The 20,537-nt window shown below is 43.9% G+C and overlaps 1 protein-coding gene across 1 annotated transcript; it reads left to right on the top strand.

Moving 5' to 3' along the window:
* The first annotated feature begins 2,625 nt into the window (after nucleotides 1–2,625).
* lratd2a (LRAT domain containing 2a) lies at nucleotides 2,626–5,480 on the top strand. The gene has a single exon (XM_080484200.1). It carries the CDS (start codon nucleotides 3,048–3,050, stop codon nucleotides 3,870–3,872), a length of 825 nt encoding a protein of 274 aa, XP_080340326.1. The 5' UTR covers nucleotides 2,626–3,047; the 3' UTR covers nucleotides 3,873–5,480.
* The last annotated feature ends 15,057 nt before the right edge of the window (nucleotides 5,481–20,537 follow it).

The following is a 20,537-nucleotide window of genomic DNA, read 5'->3' as shown; positions in this document are numbered from 1 at the left end:
GCAGATTTTAAGTGGACGCCGGGCTAAAAAAAACAGAACCACAATGTGTGTGCTCCACAGTGGTGAAGCCGGTGAAAAGCCCACATTTGGGGGAGGCGGATTAAGGTGTCACTCTGTGGCCGGCTGTGCCCCCATCGGACAGGTGGAGCCCTGCCTAATTGACTATGTCTCCCAGGCCTCCCTGCTCCAGTAATTTCCCAGCACCACAAATTACAGCATGTTACTGGGGGGGGGGGGGGGGGGGGGGGGGCGCACCAGGGGCATAAACTGGGTCATGCCACCTGAGGATATGACGCTCCCAGGAAGTGGTCAAACGGGCTGCCTGTCACCACTCTTAACAGTTTATTTCTCTCCCAACACTTTCATCCTGCCCTAGTATAAAACCTCCTGCTCAGGAAAAGTGTAACTCATCTGCTGGATTTACTCTGCGCGTTTGTTATTTCTGACTTGGATCAAATGCGACATCAATCTGGGACTGCTGCAGGGCTTCATGCTGAAATAGGACAAAAACTGGGAAGGAGGAGAAAAAGAAAAAAAAAAAAACCTGCACATTTACAAGATGTGCAAAACCTTGAGCCAAACCTGATGAAAAGATGGTGTCTGGTGAAATTACATCGGCCCTATTGCACATTGCATCGAGTCGCTTTATTAATCTTACATTATTTCAAGTGAAAAGAGAAGTAGACGATCTTCCTTTGAGTCGCGTTGCATCATTATCAGGCCAGTTTGTGATTCTTTATCTCTGTGCTGGCTGATCTCTGAAGCACACTCTCCTATTGAATTTACCTGCCGGAGCATGTCTGCGCTGCCAAAGACCACGTGGAGAGAAAAACAAATCTATTTGAGTAAGATTTGGAAACATGCAGTCTCTAAAACTATGAGTAAGCCCGTATGTTTACACCAAATCCTGTGAGCAGCTTTTCTCAAATTTCACTCAAAACAAGCGTGAACCCTCATGTTGCAAGAAAAGACAAGCATCCATCCACCAAACAGAGTTTAGGCCATATTCTGAGAATGATGCCACCAAGTTTACACGATGATGCACACATTACAAAATGAATTAGAAAGCAGTTCTTATTATGAACGTCAGTCTGCTGGAGGTTGAGGGCTGCGGTTCTGAAGTGGTGACCTGCAAACCTGCCGTATAGGTCGATGCTATAAGTGTTGAATTTTTTGGGGATCTGTGTTTGGGTCAAACCTGCAACGTTGTGACTTCCTGTTTTCATCACCTTTCTTCTCCCCTTCCCAACAAAAGTACAATGAACTCTGTGACCCCGGCTCGGTCTTACTAAGTCGAGAAAATACTTTGTGTGGATTACACGTCTTTACGGTGAAGTAACACAATGTGAACCTGTGCAGCTCTCCGAAAGCTCAGGCTCTTAATTAACCGGATACTCTTAAAGGGTGCTGCCGAAGGCCTCTGCGCTAATCTTTTGAGTCCTTTGTGTTTGGCGAGTCTGTTTAAAATACACAAGCTACTGAACTGGATGACGCTGCTGTCATCAATTCTTCTGGTGGGAGCTCCCTCTCGGTGCTCGGGTCGAATTGAGGCTCATCCGCACAACGAAGCCTTCCACCGAAATGAACCACGGTTTCTTTTCGCAGCGCTCTCCTTCTCCCCCTCTCTGCTTCCACGGCAGGTGTCGTCGCACACAGGCTGCTGCAGTGCCTGTCATTTTGGGCCGCACTGAGCATATTCCCCTTGCCTGTGGGATACAGTGGTGAGAAAATAGCCCATAACTGAAAGCGAGTCCAGGCAGGCCGTGAGCCACTACAAATGTAATGGAGACATTATGGTCCCACCAGGAGACGAAGAGCCAGAAAATTACTACGTGGCTTCAGTTCATTCAAGGACAGACAGGTGGCCAGAACAGTAAAAAAAAATACCCACAGATGTTGGACTCCTCTTCGCTGTAGAGTCTGTGATCAGGAAGCAGTCACCTATTTGTGGACCAAGACTTAGTTTGTCTCAGTGAGTGTGATGAGGGTATAATTCAAATTGGAAAAGTGAATAAAATAAACAAAAATAAGCTAGAAATGCATATGGAACTATAACTCATTATAGAATAGGAGATAACATTGTAAAAAAAGACAAACAAAGAAAATGCTGTGTCGATTAATCTATGAAAACAGATAAAAACAAACAATAAAGACAAGGAATGAAAAAGAAAAAGCCAATCCCAGCTAACTATGGGTGAGGACAGGATACACTCTGGACAGGTCATCAGTTCATCACAGGGCAATTACACAGAGACAACTCCACACACTCACAATCACAATTTAACCTCTCGTGCACATAATATATAATGATAATTCACTTTGCAATAAAAGTTCAATAGGTTTATATATAAATATAACATGTATAACACCCCCAAGACACGATGAAATGAAAAAAAGCTGTTAATAATAATATATACAGATACAAACAAAATGAAAAAGAAATGCATAAGATAACCTGTCAAATTTTTTTTTTAAAAAGCCTTTTCTTTCTAATTTATTTTATCAAAGGTGTGTATAAAAATGTTTATGTGAAACATCAGTAAAGTTTCCTTTCTGGAGACGAGGAGCGGATGTTAATGGCGCAGTGATGAAAATTACGCGCACTTCCGCTTTAAAAGCGGCGCAGTGTGTTTGTGGGAGATCCGCTGTTGGTGTGTAGAGAGACGCCGAGTCTCTGAGCTGCAGCCCCGCATCTCCACGGCTCTTTGTTCCGCGAGTCTGTCGGGAGGTTTTGGTTTCAGCCGGAGCACCAAACTTTACGCAGGGAAACAGCAGGTGAGTCTCCGAGACTGCACCTGGACGATATATTTCTGCTGGCTGTGACTCTGAACGTGCAGCAGGTATCCTCCTCTTCCTCTTCTTCACTCCACTTGTTGATGGGGCACTAAAACGCCGCCGGAGTGCTCGCGAGGCGGCAGCAGTTCGTGTGCGTAATTTGGATAATAAGCGCATCTGTTCAGCGGCAGATGGTGGGGATGTTCGGCGGCCGGTAGCAGCTCCCGGTGTCGGATCGCGTTTCACGGGCTGCTTCGCAGGTGAGCAGCGGCATGGGGAACCAGATGGACAGGCTGTCTCATCTAAGTTACGCAGAAGTTCCCACGGTGGACCCCAACGGCGTGGACACGGAGGACGGACCGCGCATCGGCGTCTCCTACATATTTTCCAACGACGACGACGAGCTGGAGGACGGCTGCGCCGCGGACGGCACCGAGAAAGACCCGAACCAGGAAGAGAAGCACTACGACCGGCGAGACGAGGTGGAGTGCGCCGTCTACAACCGGGATGAGTGCATCTACGAGAAGCGCGCAAAGTGCGCCAGCTTGGAGGTTTACTCTCCGGAGAACCTGCTCAACAAATGCAAAGCGGGAGACTTGGTGGAGTTTGTGGCCACGGGGCAGTACCCGCACTGGGCCGTGTATGTAGGGGACTTCCAGGTGGTGCACCTGCATCGAGCCGAGGTGAAGAACAGCTTTCTGACCGACGCCAGCCAGGGCAGGAGGTGTCGGGTCGTCAACGACCTGTACAGGTTCAAAGCCCTGGGGCCGGATATGGTGGTGCAGAACGCCATGGAGCAGGTGGGTCTGAAGGACCGGGAGCTGAGCTGGAGGAACTCCGAGTGCTTTGCAGCCTGGTGCAGGTTTGGGAAGAGGGAGTTCAAGATGGGAGGGGAGATCCGGATAGGAAAGCAGCCGTACAGGCTGAAGATCCTCATGTCTGACAAACACTCGCACATGTTGGAGTTTCAGAGTTTGGAGGACATGATCATGGAGAAGAGGAGGAACGATCATCTGGGCCGGACAGCCGTGTTGCAGGAGCTTGCCACTCATTTCAGCAGTGTGGAGGAGGTGAAAAGTGAGCCAGGAGTTGAATGACACCTTTTTTGACAGAATTTAAATTTTTTATTTTTTGCCTTTACTGAATTTCATCTGTCCACATTCAATCTATCGCAAGCCTTCAATTGTTGAGTTTACTTTCAAATGGGCCACACAAATATCCTTATGTCCGTTTGACTGTTGTCATTTCAACTGTGGATTTTCAATTATTGTATTTAGGAGTTCGTAATAGTGCAGCAGATGAGTAAAGACATATTTCAAAACTCCAAATTCAGCCTTCAAATGCATCTTTTAATGAACCATGCTGGCAACATTGCCCAAAGTGTCTCTATACTTGGATACGAGACTCTTTATTTGGATTTAAAGTATAATGCCACCAGATAGGACCCTTTGGGATACAGAGGGTTAAAGTTTACCACCCTCCCACTGTCAAACTTGCTCTGTTGTGACTGTAAATAAAAGAAACCGGGCTACTCCTCCCTCCAAAAACAAACTCTAAACTAAACCAACCAGGTGTTCAAACTGGTTAGTCGCATTTTCATCAAATATTTACTTCAAACAATGAAAACATTTGAAATAAAGTTCACTAAATTCTTCCCTACATTAATTCATTTAAAAAGCCATTTGAAGTGGCCCGGATATTTTGTTGATTTATAATGTGACACATTCACTCAAATATGCATTTATCGGCTGCACTATGAGATGCCTAATGATACTGATGATATTGCCTTAAAATCCAAAAGTTCCCGGCCTTAGCAATCATGAATATATTGATCTCAGATTAGGAGCAAGGACTGAAGTAGCTGTTTGTAGCCCACGAAAGCTCCACAGAAAGTAGTTTTATATAAATCTTTACAGAATCTGTCTTTTACTGCCGTGAATCGGCAGGTAGAGTGACCGTTTATTTATAGTCCGTCTTATTTCCTGATCCTTTTTGTGGTTTGACTTCATCTCCGACAGCAGAGCGTCGGGAGCGGCTCCCTGAATACAAGCAGGGTACTTTTCTGCCTTGGAGGCTCAGTTCTCACACCAGCACATGAAGAAAATGTGGTGGGGCCTGTTTTTCCTTTTTTTTTTTTTTTTTTTTTTTAAGCCCCCCCCACCACCCCCACCTTCTCACACAGATCGAGATCTGTGTCAACTGTTCTCAAAGTTTGAGTAAACCACATTATTTTCTCTTTTTGAACCGGCTCCTGGTGTCCATGCTCTTGCAGGAGAAGCTCTGAGAGAACAGTGTTGTTTATGACTCGATTTCATGTGCAAGGGCTCATTGTGTCTTCATGCGAGGTCCAAGTCTCTCCTTTAAACCAGATTCGCCCGTTAAGGGGACTTGACTTTCTGCAAGAGAGGTTTCATCTCAATTAATCAAATTGGAGAAATCTTGAATTCCCACTTCAATTAAACATCTTTTAATGTGTTCCATTTTGTCAAAATGCATAAAAAGTGCCTGTTACCTTAAATTATATCTTTGTTAATGTTTGTCTAGAAAGATTTTAATTGTCACGTATCGACTGTTTTTTGTTGTTTATTTTAACAATTATGAGGCTTCCCAATGTTGTGACTAATCCCGTTTGTCCGTACCTTCCCCTTTGTATCTTTATGATTTAATATTGCTGAATTATCACGTAAACCTGATATAAACTCCTTAAATGTACAAGTTTCAACCCCCCCCCCTGTTTGTTTTGTAAACATGACTGAGGTTTTTTGGGGGATTATGAAAAAGCTTTGCAGTTCATCTCGGTACTTGGGCCCCACTTTTAATAGAGGTGTCACCATGGTAACCTGAACTGCAGGGATAATCTACCCTGCACCGGTTCACACTATCAAAATGCCTCCCTCCTCATTAATCAACTCTCTGCAACACAACAAAAAAAGGGGAACAATTTGTGATGATTCCAGGTTGAAACTGGCGGGGAGGGGAAACAAAATCTGCATTAGGTTTGCCGAATAACGGAGGGAGCCTTCCGGAGGCAGCGTTACTGTATTTCCCTGAGAACATGGAGGTTGTGGGGAGTGAACTGGGCCGTGCTCAGCTGGAGGCCTGTCGGGCTGGAACCAGCACCATGAAGCCGCTGAAGAGACGCGTTTTTACAGAAGTGCAGCAACAGTCTCATCTACTTTTATCAGAGCTACAATTATTATTTTTTACACCATCTGCCCACTTCTGTGTTAAATTAGGATTGCAAAAAATAGCAGGTGTTGAGTAGAAAAACCAAAATGTTTTTTGCATATAAATTCCACTAGATGACGCTTGTAGGGATCCAGGTAATGAACGGTTTGCACTGCGGCCCTGAAGAACACGATGAAATGATTGTTAGGCAGTTTTCAGTCTCACTGTGATAATACCACTTAAAGACGGCTCAGTCACCATGAAGACGCTGATTAATTTATTTAGTTGGAGGCCTGCAGAGGTTTATACGGAGCAGCTTCCCCCTCCCGTTGAAATTCATCCAAAGCCTCAGCGGCAAATATGGTTACTTGTATTGGCTAAGTTTTTTTTTTTTTTTTTTTTGCTCATTTTAATTTGATTCAACGTCTTGCGACTCTTGAGAGCTGAAATGTTGCTCTATGGTGAACACAGACTTCCGTTGTGGAGTTTCTTACCTGCTTTGAAAGTAAATGGAGGATTTTAACAATACGGACGAAAGAAACATTTTCTGAATCACTAAAATTGCAGTTTGCATGTTTCTCCTGGGCTTTCCCCAACAGACCAAAAACATGTTTGAGATTAATAGAAGGCTGTAGGTGTAAAAGTCCAGGGGTATCCTGCCTTTTCCTCAACCTGGATCCAGCACCACACAAGAGGGTTGGCTGGAGAACGGCTGCATTGATGAAGTCGGTATCCTTCACATCAGTCTGGTGCTTTTTGCTTCAGCAGTTACTCAGATTGTGATCAGTGTTTAATGAAAACTGACTTGTTGCGGAGACGCCAAACCTTCGACTTATTGAATTTGTGTGATTGGAATAAACGGATAAAGGTGAACTTTTCCAACCCGTCATAATCAATTTAACAGATTAAAATGGACCCGGTACAAACTGATGGTACTGCTAGATATTTAAGTTTTGAGGAGTTTTACTTGTATTGGACCTCACAGGAGATTTAAAAAGAGGAAAAACCTGCTTGTTTGTTCCATTGCAGCCTGCAAACCTGTACAGTAAATCAGTGTTTTTCAGCTCTTAAGCCTTTAATATGAGCAGATTGTGTGAATGCGAGGCATGAGCAATACTCCTTCAATGTTTGGTTTGAATTCGATATGACAAAGTGATGGAAGATCCTGCAGCTCAATGCCTGAATTATTATTATTATTGGTGAGACCGTTGTGTCTTTAGCCACGTCTCGTGGTGAATGTGGTAGACGCACCGCGCTGCCACTGGGAAGCAGCAGTCGTCCGACATTAGCTCGCTCCTTGGCCATCCGTCTTGATGGGATGTGAAAGCTTGGACCGAGCTGAGACAACCCAATTATAATCAACTGCTCGCCTACACGCACCTTGATCTGCTGCTGCCATGTGGGTTTCGCTTTCACATGATTCTCATGGGTTGATGAGATCAGTTGGACTATAGGAGCAACATACCGAATTACAACCACAGTGTGGCTACAAAGCCAAAATAGTAGGTTGTTTTGTTTGAGGAATATAAAAAAGTCTAACAGGCTGGTTTTCTCACAAGCTGCTTCCCATCCGTTTACTGTCGTCACTTTATTTCCTGATGCACATGAGCAGATTAGTTCCTTTCATCTTTATCTTATTCTCTCCATGGAGGCAATATGTGTGCAAGAAAACCCCCAATATCTTGCTACCGATAGAGTTAGAATTGGAGAATAACTTTTTGGACACCCACGTTATGAAGAGCACCTATGAATGCACTGTCTGAGGGGTCGACTTGTACTTGGGGAAGTTAATATGCTTCTTCCTTTCTTCAAGATAAAATCTTTTGGAATGACAAAGTTTTTATTTTCAAGAGAAATAATCCCCCAAGTCAATAGTTTCTGCAGTTATCCGTCTACTGATCTGTTTCCAGTCTAATATAAGATTACTGTCTGCCGACTGGGGCTTCGTATTTCGACTTCTGGAAATCGTATTAAACTTCTTATCTGAATCTTGGCAAGATAATGAATCATTGATTTCCTGAAGATACCACACGGTTTGTTTAGCAATGAACAAAACGCCAACAGTAGAAGGGGAATCGGTTCCAGGAAATATATTGTTAATTTTAATAAAGATTTTAAGAGTCTGAATCGCCGGCCATCTCTTTCCCAAATGCAGAACAGAAAAATGCCAACATGAGCAAACTGTTTAAAGAACCGGACAAACTCAAAAGACAAGTAATCGAGGGGTCGTTTAGAAGTTCGTCCTGCAACCGAACACATTTGTAAACATTTTGCTATTGGAGTCCTGCTCTGTGAACAGAGGAGGGGGATGCTGGGAAAATGATTGTTGATTCAACCTGCCTGGCCGGCAGTGAGTAATAATCTGTCACAGAAGCAACACAACAGCTCTTTGTGTGTTTAAAGTTGGGCCAGCAACACTCCAAAACCTCCCGCTGGGGCCTCAAGGACATTTATTACAGCGTGATGCCGTGTTTGAAAGACGACTGGGGGAAGAAAACACGACTAAACTTTGTGCTTCAGCCAGAAAAATCACCTGCTGAATGTTGAGGATCAGTTATTCTGGGACGATCGAACATTCGAGCGTCGAAACGTTTGGCTGAACGAGCCCACCAGAGGGCCTAAAAGTCTGTTTATTACAAACAGGAGAAATGTGAAGTGCAAAGATTTTTCTTCGCATCACAACACAAGCTTTTTTGTGGCGGTCCTAATCTGACGGGGTCAGTATCTATTGAAAGCTGTCCAAGGAAGGGAAAGTGGTGGCTGGAGCTTATTGGAGCGTATGAGGGGTTTGTGTGGTCGGATTCCAAATGAGCTCCTGTCACTCAAAGAAGTTGTTTTTTAGAGTCCACAGTTCCTCACAGTTTAGCTGATCAGTGTAGTAAACTTGACTGAAACATCCAGTTCCATAAATGTGTTTAATTACAAATATGTATGTCCTCTTACCGCCTGTTTCTTCTTCTAAAACTTTTTTATTTACAAATGAGCCATATTACAGCTTGGCGTACTCCAATGAAAACAAGCAATGACTTAAACTTGTAATTTAGATGAGATTAGATCAGACTTTATTAATCCTACATGGAGAAATTTGGTAATTAGTTGTATAGGCTGATTACAATAATTCTTTATTTTTACCCTTTAAAACCAGAATTGGTCGGTGAATTTATCTTAAAAAAAAAAAAAAAACCCAACCAAACGCATGAATTCAGGTTGACTTACTGGGAAAGCTGCCCGTTTATTTTTCCCAAAACGTTGTGTGAAGCTTGGCTTTTTGATTCCAGCCCCTCGGTGGCTCCGTTGTCTGTTTACGTCCACGGCGGCGGTCGTCTGGCAGAGCTTCTCTGAACCGTTCATTTCCACTTGGAACAAGACATTTAGTTTTCTGGATTGACATCAAGCTCAAATCGATTGAGTTGTTTGAAACCACCCCGACCGACTCTACGGTCACTCTCATCAGCTACGCAAACACTCCCATTACAATGTTGACGCTGAACTTCTTTTCAACATGGCCTCCGGTGTTTACCTGTGACGCCATTCGCAGCTCGCGTGTCGCCGCCGTTTCCTCCGAGGTGTGACGCGACGCTCGGGGAATCGAAAGCAAATAGTGGCGCTCCGCCCTGCGGGCAGACTGTCTGCTGTGCTGATGTATTATAAGGCCACTAAACTGGAGGACAAAAGGCGAGCGAGCCAAAGAACATGGTTAACCCATCGAATTCGTCTTTATTAGTCTCCTTATCTGTGTACACAGCTGTGTAAGCAGCTGAAAAATGAGAATATGTAACAACTTTTTTTTTTTTCATTGCTTTTTGGTGATTTACATGGACACCTGTTGCTCCACTTAAAAAAGCAAAAAAAAAAAACTGTCCAAACAGCTGTATTTTGATTAATTTGGCAATAATTTCCGATTTAAGGTTTAATTACTTCCCGATTGTTTCACATCATTTGATGTGGATTTTTTTGCCGGACTCGGATTAGTTGGTAATTCTTCTTCGAGCGTGCGAGCACGAATTTCAACTCTAAACTGAACAATTTACATGCTGCTGATACTGAATAACATCTCGGATGAATTAAAGCCCTGAGTCATGAACTTGTTTCATGCTTAAACTGCAACTGTGAGAGTAGAACTTGCATTTAGAGTTTCTTCCACTTAAGTATCTCTGATCTGAAGCTACTTACCAGCGTGTCTCTTATACATAACCGTGCAAAGTGTTTTTATGAGTTTGCCACTATATCTTAGGGACGTATTACAGCTGAACTGTGCTCCTCTGGCTGCATCCTACATTTATATCCTCATTATGTGGCAGCCGCTGTGCAGTGTGCGCGGGTTTGAATCCCTCCTGGCTGCAGTGGTTCCACCGTCTGAAATAATTAGCCCCGTCCACGAGTCTTTAGAGGCTGTTTAAAGTAAAAGAAAAGCTTACAGGGCAGAGTAACGAGCAGCGAGGCTGAACTCCAAAATCGATTTGCATTCTGTCGCGACAACTTTTCCCCAAAACAAATAAATTAACAGCAACTTTTGTTGAAGCCGCCCGGGTAATTACTTGCACAAAATGTGATTCTGCTGAAAGGAAGAGAAAAGTGGGCTGCATCACAATGCCATGTTTGTTATTTCTACTGGTACATGTGGGTCTTTGTAACAACGGTCATCTGCTCGCAGTTACTTTGAAACTGAAGGTAGTTTTCACAGTTCGTCCTGTCCCTTTTGCAAAAGTGATGATGGATATACCTTTGAACTGATTAAATTATAGAAATAAAAGCACCCCGTCATTATCCTATAAAGTAGCAAATGTTCCTCTTTCATATGAGATCTGGTGTTTTTCAAGGTTATTGCCGAAACATTACCCGGCTCTTCGCACTCCGTTTTATTGGATTGGAGCACGTGACGCAAATAGGCCATTATGGAATATTCTCTTGAGCTCCCCTGCTGAAACGGAGCATATTGGTCATATAATTTTGATGGCCGTCGGAGTGTGGGAGACGGATCAGCGGTTGAGGACCGCCTCTCGGTGCCGGGCTGCAGCAGACAGCTGAGGGCGTGCTCAGACGGGCACACGCCATCTGTCTGGAGATCTGGGGACCAAGGTGTTGCTCCAAATCCATGTCGCTGTCATCTCCATAGCGAAATGAGAATAAAATGGCAATCGATCACTCTCAGAAGCTGAACTTGTTCATTCTTCACTTCAGCTGTGGAGGTTAGGACTCAGAAATATGAGAGCAACTGGAACGTCTGCAGATAGAAAGCAGGAGGCTTGATGTTTAGCATTGATAGTCATCTGGGACTGGGGTTGCCGGGGTTCCCCCCCCCTCCCCCTGTGACATAATCAGCTTCTGGAGCTCTTCGCTCTCATGTTCCTGCAGGGTTAAGGGCTTTACCTTACCTGTCTCTTCAGAGAGGCCATTTGTTCGGAGAGTGTCAGTATGCTGAGCTTCCTGTGCTAATGACTCCACAGACGGCACATGTGCTGCCACTAACGGCTTTGCCAAAAGAGAGAATTGACTCCTCTGGTATCCGTGCAATGGAATTCTGCTGAATCCCGACCACAGGGAGGTCATCCCGCACGTGGCACCGCGGATCAGTATTCATGAAATTTTACCCTCTCCTGTAAACCCCATGGCGCTCCCTTTGCTCGATCTCGCGCTGTGTCAAGGGAGCATATTAGGCCAAATGAGCATCCGCACACTAATTGCTCCTCATTTGCATAAATGTGTGGCTTCCAGATGCAACGACTGTGACAAGTATGGAAAACATCTGGCAGGGTCACCTCTCCAGAATGTGTTGAACGCGCTCCCGCCCTTTTGATTCAGCATGTATGTATGTATGCAAGCCATAGTCAATACTTCCAATAGTAAAGGATGCATAATTTCAACCCCAGGAGCTGGAGGTGATGTTAAATGTAAAATAATGTGAAAATCAGCTAAAACCATTAAGTTAGAACAACATGATGTCTCGGCCCGTGCATGCCCAGGGAGACCATGCAAACAAACGTCTTCAAGACACAAACCAGGAAACTCTGGGCGAGTTGATCGTGCATTGCCAGATTAGATGCATGCTTTTAAATTCTATTGCAGCAGTACATAAAATGACCTGTTGCAGTAAAAGATTAAAATGTGCACAATGCAAAACAGAAATGAAATAAAACTGCTGGTGGAACATTTTTCTGCAAAATTAGGTTAACCAGTGTCTTTACAAAGTAGAAACCACATATTTTCCAAGGTATGGTCCACATATGATCACAACTCGAACCTGCATAAAGTAAGAAATCTCATGGTAAAATTTACTCATAAAAACCAAAACTGTTTCACTGTCACAGCTGCCAGAGACTTCTTTTTTTTCCTCCCTTTGGCTGACAGGTTTTTATGCAAAAAGCTCTGGAAATGAACAGTACACTCGCTGCTCGCCACCAAACAACAGATGATGTTTTTAACTGTCCGCTAAATAAAATGCGGCACTGAGCAGCTTCAGCGTTGGGACTTGGTAGAGACCAAAAACGGAGCTTCAAGTGTGTGAAGGCCTCCTAATGGATTAACTGTAGAAGGCCAAAACAAGAGAACAAGGTGATCTCATATTTATTGATGGTTTTGCAGCTTAAAGCAAAGTTGGGGGAAAAAAAAAATAAATCATGAGAAGAAAGTAATTATATCTGAATCGTGACTCATGAAGACACCATTTTATATTTGAGCCTCTGGTACTCACCATGTGGTCCTGCTCCTCTGCTGCAGTAGTTTCAAGGCAAGTGCAAAGCCTTAAAAAAAAAAAAGAAAAGAGAAAGAAATCTAACCTTGAAACACATGAGTAACTCAAGGCTGGTGTATTGGAGAAAATGAGTCCAACAATCAGGCTTTACCTGAAGAGAAAAAAGAAGTCAATATCCGTAGGTTATTGGTGAAATTTTAACAGTGGATGAATAGAAGTGATGAGCTAAAACCCAAATTTAGATGTTTCTAATGAAAGTCAGGGAACACTCTGGTGGGTGGGGGGGGGGCTTAATGAAATATTATGTGTTGTAGCGTCACAACGAGCAGCTTTAGATCGACTCGTATTTGCTCCAAAGATAAATCATAAAGAAAAATGGCGTGAATCGAATGTTAAATATTTGCTTCTCTAATAATTTGTTAGTGTAAATTGAAGTGTCCCTGTGTTTACTAAAACATATACAACCACTGAAATTACTGCCTGAATCAGTATTGGGGTAATAAGTAAAGAGGGAGGAAATTGCACAGCAGTCTTGAAGTGGACCCAAACTGAAAGAACCCCTGTAACTCTGCAAAATCAACCGTAATTCACTTTGGTATTTATCTGGCGTCATGTGCTCTGCCCGGGAAAGTTCGCTCTGCATTTGTGTTCACAGTGAGGGTAAAGCTGAGAATAATGAGCTCACTCTCATGGGGTGGGTTTTCACCACACTCCGCCTGGCGGGTCGGGTAGAGGAGAGGAAATTCCTGTGCTGCGACGGCCTTTATTACGATAACGGCAGCGCGGAAAACAAAGGATGCAGTCGTTTGTGCAGGGAGGTTTAAGACTCTTAGGACTACTCTGGACCTACAGCATGAAGGTCCCGCATTGGATTCTGGGACTTTGGTCGCTCTTTTGTCGAGCGTTCAAGTTCTGTCCAGGTGTTGGTGTGTGTGTTGACTTGTTGCAGGTCGTTCGGTTTCTAAAAACAAATTAACTGAAACTGTCTGTAATTTGACAGCAGTTGTGTGTGGGACTGTCTCTCGGTTTGGGATGAGGAAGCACGAATATCAATGTAAATGATGGTGGAGCAGATTCTTTCACATATTTCATTGACATATTTGAAATTCTGCAAAACAAATCCAGCGTTAAAAGTCCTCCAAAGAGTGGTTTTTTATTTATACATCTTTATCTCCGAGCCTGCAGGCTTTACTCCCACTTGAATGGAACACAGTTTAATCAGTATTTGTACAGGTGTCTGTCCTAAATAGAGCCTGCGCGTACTCCTGCCAACTCAGTTCACATGAACAGCACACTTCACAGGTCTGCGCTGCACTCCGGTCTCTAATGAAACCAGTCCTCATGCGAATAAATCAATATAATGGCCTCTGAACAAGGCCGGGTCCAAACACAATCTGTTTCAAGCTGTAACACTTATTGCTTTCGAATTGAAACAATTGCTATTAATTTGACATCGGCGACTTGTGTGCTGACCCTGCTGTTATTCAGTGAAGGCAAAGTGCTTCCACTTTGTTCCACTTCCGTCTGGTTTTCCTCTCTGAAACAGGAAACATGAACAACACAATCATTTTTGTCCAGCAGAAGTGAAATCCTGCAATCTCCAATTAAATCTTATAGAAGGAAAATAAGGAAATGAAGCCTGGAACTGCCCCCGGGTGGGGGGTGAGCTGAGCCATTTAAAGAGTTTAAAAATCTAAACCTGAGCATATTGTGCTGCTAACAAACCGTTTTAAAAGTTTTGAACTTGAGAACAAACCACCAGTTAGTTTTAAAAACCATTTATTCAAAACAACTATTCAATATTCCAACTGTCAAGGTGACAGGAGAATTGAAACTGTTGCTCCTTCCTTCAGTTCCTCCAGCCCTTTGAGGTGGAGGTCGCTCTCATCCTTTTCCTTGAACGCAAAAGGAGGTTGAACCCTTGACCTCATTGGCTGCTCTCTCATCTCTTCAAGGGCTTTTGAGTCGCAGTTTGTTTTATTCTTGCAGGTTCTCGGCATGATGCCTTTTCTACAATGTTTAATATATGACAGACACACCCAACCAGCCGCGTGTACGCAATTGAAATACAATTTAATACGTCAGACCACATGATTTCATACGTTGGCAAATCACCAACATGCATAATATAGAATTTTAGACGGGGATAAATTTGCTTTGGCATAACAATCCCTTTACCTGATATGCAGAAAATTTAGTTTGACAAGCAAAAAACTTTTTGGTGTAAAAAAAAAAAAAATGACTCACCTCCCGTGTGCTTCTCTGCATCACAGCAAGATGGAAATGATGGGCGCTTCAAACTTTATTATATGAAAAACATTTGTGTTTAGTCAAACTAAACAAAGTATGTTATATATTAAATGCACATGCAAGTGTTTTCTTATCTGTTACACCTAAAACAAGTATGGACTCGCTGGAACCAGCAGATGGCAGTAGTGCAATTTCATGGATACCAACTGCCATTGAACTCAAGTGAAGAAGAAGGGCAACAGTCATCAGGGTCTGAAAGCTGCTGATAAAAAAAAAAAAGAGAGAGGGAAACAGTCATCATGGATGGAGAGTGGTGGGAAACGATGTAGATAGAACCAGCAGATGGCGGTAATGTGGCTTTATGGATACAAACTGCTATTATACCCAAAAGATAAGATAGGTTCTTAGACTCATGTACAATTTAAACTGCTGTATGTAACTTACTTTACAACATTATATTTATATGAAACATATGATTTGGCAGTTGATTTCCTTTTAATATGGAAATCTAATAACTGACCATGCAAAAATATTTAACATTTTAAACCATTAATTCTCTACTAGTTTTTGAGAAAAATACTTTGTACCTTTTTGAGTGTTTTTTTTTTTCAGCATCACTTCTTCACGTTTGCGGCCTTCCCTTGATGAAACCTAATAACCGTACATTTGGTCGTCCTCACACCGACCCCTCCACATCGAGTCAACTGTACGACAAACTCTCGGGCTCAATAGTGTTGCTGGTTCTGTTATTCGGGCCGAGAATGTCACAGAGCCAACGTCTCTGTGGAAAGACCACATGAGGGTGCAGGAGTCGTGCAGAGCCGAGCGCTATAGAGGAAAGCTACCTGTCCTCCGCTGCCTGAGGCTTGTACAGTACAGGATGCTGTATGGCAATAGGCTGCACACCCTCCAAGCTCGCACCGCAACCCGTCAACCTCTCCCTCCACGGCAGGCGCGCGTGTCAACGGCGTGAAGGTCCCGGTGTTTGCCGAGGTCAAAGTCATCTGTCAAGTCGACGAGGCGGCTGGCTGGTTCCACCAAGGTAATTGGTAGCAAAGCTGCCGTCGAGGAGAAGCCCGGTGGGGGGAGAAAAAAAAAAAAAAAAAATCCCAGCGTGTGTCAGGGAGGCAGGTTTGTTGTTGGAGCCGGGGGTCTCGGCCCTCCGGTGGCTCGCTGCTGCGGAGAAGAAAAGACACAAGCTGAATGTGATAGCGGACGGAAAACACCAACAGCTGTGACAAGGAAACAACAATAAGATGTACTTGAGAGTTCACACGCCACGTTTTCAGTGTATCTGCCGCTGAAGCAGCGAGCCGTCGTCGCATGCTGTGTAAATGGGAGTCTAATGAAGTGTGTGTTCCGAGGAAGGCCAGGCGTGGAGATTCACTGCTGTTAACAATGGATTCGTTTGACTCGGGAGGCAGTTTGAAATGTGACATATTTGTGTCTTAGAAATCACCCCTGGAGGTGTTTTCGCTCCAGGCCAGGGATAACCTCCAATCATGCTTCCAGGCCATTTCGGTAGTTGCCAGGAAACGGGGGGGCTTCATACGCGGTGCGGATCCAGTCGGGCTTTATGAATACAGAGCAGCGCCAAGTAGTGAAAAACTCTCCACTGCTCCACTAAAGAGCCTCTGTTCAGGTCCCTTTTGTCTGGTTCCTTGTCAATTAGTGGAATATATCAGGACGTGAAACGCGTGCAGAGCTCGGAGGTTGCAGCACCGACCGAGGTAGAAATTATTGCTCAAGATTAGCAGCAAATATTCACTTATGCATTTTCCTTCACACCCCAAAACCATCTGCATACGTTGAATCACTCTTCACTTCGATCTGACTAAACACTTTTGCCCTGTCACAGTGCAGAAAAACAGAACGGGGCTGCTTTTTCCTCACTTATACTCATTCTGACAAGGAATCACAGCTGGAGGTGGCTCACCGTAGAATAACATTTTATAATAAAACGCCACTGCTTGTGGTAGAGACACACTGGTGAGTCTCATGCATCCAGTAACTGACGATCCCCACAGATCCATTGAACTGGTTATTTAGCGCTTTTGTCGTATATGGAAATGAGCTGCTGTCCCTCTCGGTCCCGCTTTAAAACTTTAAAATTAGCCAAACATGTTTTGACACCTACCTTTCCTCATTAATCCACCTCAATTCTCTTGATGGCGTCATGAAAGACGGACAAATGTAAGCAGTATTTATACTAATATTTAAGATTAGATAAGTTAGGCATGATGCAAGAGAGTGGTGACTCTATATTTTCAGTGACTACAAAATAAACAAGTAGAACATTTCCAGTAACGTACTAACCACTCTGTATAGTGAACCTAATACCAGCAGACACTGACCTCCCAGCTGTTATTGCTATCTTAGGGCGATACGTACCATGACTTTTTGTGTACAGTCAGACGAGGGTTTCCAGTCAGACCTTTTTAAATCGTCACAGTTTCTCTCTACAGTTCAAAGCTCCTCCAAACCGAGTGGCAGTTTTCTTTTACAATGTTTCAGTGACGTCGCCTCCAAAAACCTAAAATGAAACATTCTTTCAAAGTCAGGTTGGGTTTGTGTCTCTCGGCAGGAGCTTCAGGGCTGCAGGATGGGATCGAGGCCTCGTTGGTGTCTGGCGTCACAAAAAATCAAAGTTATAATTTCAGAGAACAGAGGCAGATATCAGGTTTTTCTGTGCCCTTCAGAGACGTTCCTTAGCTCTGTACTTGACAGATTTCTGAAGACCTTTTGCCTCTGGTGTGATTGAGGAAGAGTCCCAGCTCTTTTGATGTTGCTCAGCGGGCAGGACTGCGAGGTGAGGAAGAGCCTTGGCGGCCCGGAGCAGCTGAGCGACGGGGCTGAGAGAGATGCGACCTTCAGACGATTGCACGCCACGGTCAGAGGATGCTGGGAGGTGGGCTGCCTGGGCAGACAACACTTCAATAAACTACAGTGACACTGATGCCGTCTTATTCCCCCTTTTGTGGTTCGGTGACGAGTGATTCCCGGGGAGAAGCTGAGATTTGACAATATTGGGGCGGGGCGGGGGGGCGGGGGGGGGGACTAACAATTATTGGAACGTAAAAGGTTATGGAGACGGGACGATGGAACAAACGGCTTGTTGCAAATGTTATAAAATATGTAATAACTGGTTAGTAACAAGATGGTATTTATGTTGGATTGCTGTTGCCCAAGTCATGTCATGTCTCCTGTTCTCTATAATTTGTACAACATAATGTATAAGCATTAAACAGATCACATTTAAATTCTTGTCAAATCTTTTTTACATTATCGACCAGTTATCACATTTTGGGTTTTATTACATTATATTTTATAACAGTTATAACAGGCCTCGCTACAGGAATATGAAAAAGAATAGAAAGTTATGCGAGTTTGAGCTACTTAATGTTTACATTCTTTTCAGATCTGTAGTTCCTAACCAGTTTTTATAAACCCAGATTGTCCCAAAGCTCTGGTGTCTGAGATGTTCCAGGAGTCATTATGAGACGCGGCACAAACGGGGAAACTAAACTAAATGATCTAAAGTCTATGATGCATCCCCAAACCTGTAATGTCTTAAAAATATGCTGCGATCTTAGATAATGGTTTATGTCAGGAGCTCATATGAAAGCATGCTGCAACAAATGTGGATGGACTTTGAATTGTTCAAAGAAAATCTTGTGATAAGATGAAGGTTCGGTGAATCGGTACATTTGCTCCACACAAAGTGACCGAAGGGATTAATATGTCTTAGGATGAAACAATCGACTTTATTCTCTACTTCAAGACTTTTATTCGTTGTCGTACTATAACTGCACTTGCACAGGGGAGGAAGTTGGGTGGATAAAGCAGAACCTCACTTTGTCAGCAGAAGCATTAAGCGTTTTGTTTCACAATGTCTGGCTGATTTTCTGCTTCTTTTGTGCCGTCTCATTATGAATCATCACACTAAACCGAGCAATCAATTCTGTTAAAGGACATTATTTCATTCTTCTGTTTGCAATAGCCTTGAAGACGGATTTTTCTATACTGCGAACGGATGGGAGTAAATAATTAGGCATCAAAAACACTATCACAAACAGCATTATTTAACAGAATTAATGGACATACTGGTCTTAACCTTGGAGTGCTTCTGCAGCAAAAAGCAGTTCTGGCCGGTTGAGTGGTGGGGCTCTTGGATAATGGCTTTGTAAGCTTCGTGACGTGCTGAGATGCTCTCCAGCACCAACATAATTACGGCCTGACAGCAGGCTGAAGTCCTCACAAAGACGGGATAATCAGAGGCTGGTGATCGGAGCATGTAGCTCATGACCAGGAGAAGCGGTGACACCGAAAAGTAATTAAGGTCGCCCGCGGTGTGGAGCCATTGCAAACTGCACTCCCCTTCTTGACTCCTCACTGTTCTGTTGTTCGCTCGCCTTCCAGGCCCGCTCTCGTTTCTCTCACAACTTGCTGCCGCGTTCTTCTCCTAACCTTCATCTGTCTCCCTGTAAACCCCCGTCCTCCGTTTGTCTCCGTCTGTCCGTCAGTTGTCAAATGCTTCTTGACCCTGTGCGCGTCAACGTCACTGATTCATGAATGTACCTGCCACCCGGTTGACGCAACGGATCAAATGAACCACAGGACATTTTAACTCTGCATTGTGCACACATCCTCCATACGGGGCCATTTAATCAGGATTATGACAAAAGCCTTCACAGATATGTATTTAATCTGTACTATTGGAATGAGTGATGATCAAACAAAGAAAGTACTGAAACACCTCTGTAATTACCTTCTTTTATATCAAAAAGCAGATATAAAAGTACTAATTTACAATCTCACCTGGGCTGCGTCATAGTCGATACTTTCAATAAATTGAAATGTGAAACTGACAAAGATAACCCAAGTCACCATTTTCAGCATAAATCATTTCCTAAGTCACTTCCCCCTCCCCGGTGAGCTGCGTGGAGCACCGAGGCAAGACAAACACGTCTTAATCTTGTTCTTTGTGTGTACATGTGTGTTTCTGCATGTGCACCTTCTCAGATCTCCCAAACGCGGGGCTGACTTCTCCTCGTAATATTATTTGCTGTGCGTGGCGCAGTGTGTGAGCTTATCGCCCGCTAAGCCTTTGTGCTATGCAAAGGAGTGAAAGCTTACCTCTTTCACCGCTCCCCTGTTCATAGACCCTCCTGCTCACCCACGGGGAGCTCAGTGCAAAATGAAGGGAATGAAGGCGGGTGCCATTGTTTCAAGTATGCGCACTGGTGACCTAATCTCATGTTCAAATCTTTTGGCACAGTTCAGGCACCTCATGCAGCGCCGAGCCGGCCCCGACACCGAAACCTTACGCAAGGTAACGTTAACTCCGACAAGTGGTCAAACCTTCTCCCATTGAGCGAACGAGGCGGCGGACGTGAGATGGTGAGGAGCCGGTCGCACGAGCATCAGTGGAGGATTCAATTAGGGTGCAGACAGAGGGTGTGTTTTTATTTACTCCCCCATGAGCATCAATAAAAGGCCGTTCAATTAGAAGTAGTGCGCCACGTTGTCGTGAGCACAACCGATATTGAGCTTCAACATTGTCCCTTGAACGCAGGGATTTTAATCGTTTCCTGATATTATATCTGTGAATCATCTGATCTTTACAATCTTATGTCAGGAATGTTTTCCTTAG

The sequence above is a fragment of the Lipophrys pholis genome (assembly GCF_963383615.2).
Source record: "Lipophrys pholis genome assembly, chromosome: 17".
NCBI lineage: Eukaryota > Metazoa > Chordata > Actinopteri > Blenniiformes > Blenniidae > Lipophrys > Lipophrys pholis.
Note: the sequence above shows the minus strand (reverse complement) of the source record. Positions and strands in the feature narration are given on the sequence as shown.

Coding starts and splice junctions, on each gene's coding strand:
- lratd2a (XM_080484200.1), top strand. CDS start 3,048: ATGGGGAACCAGATGGACAGGCTGTCTCATCTAAGTTACGCAGAAGTT.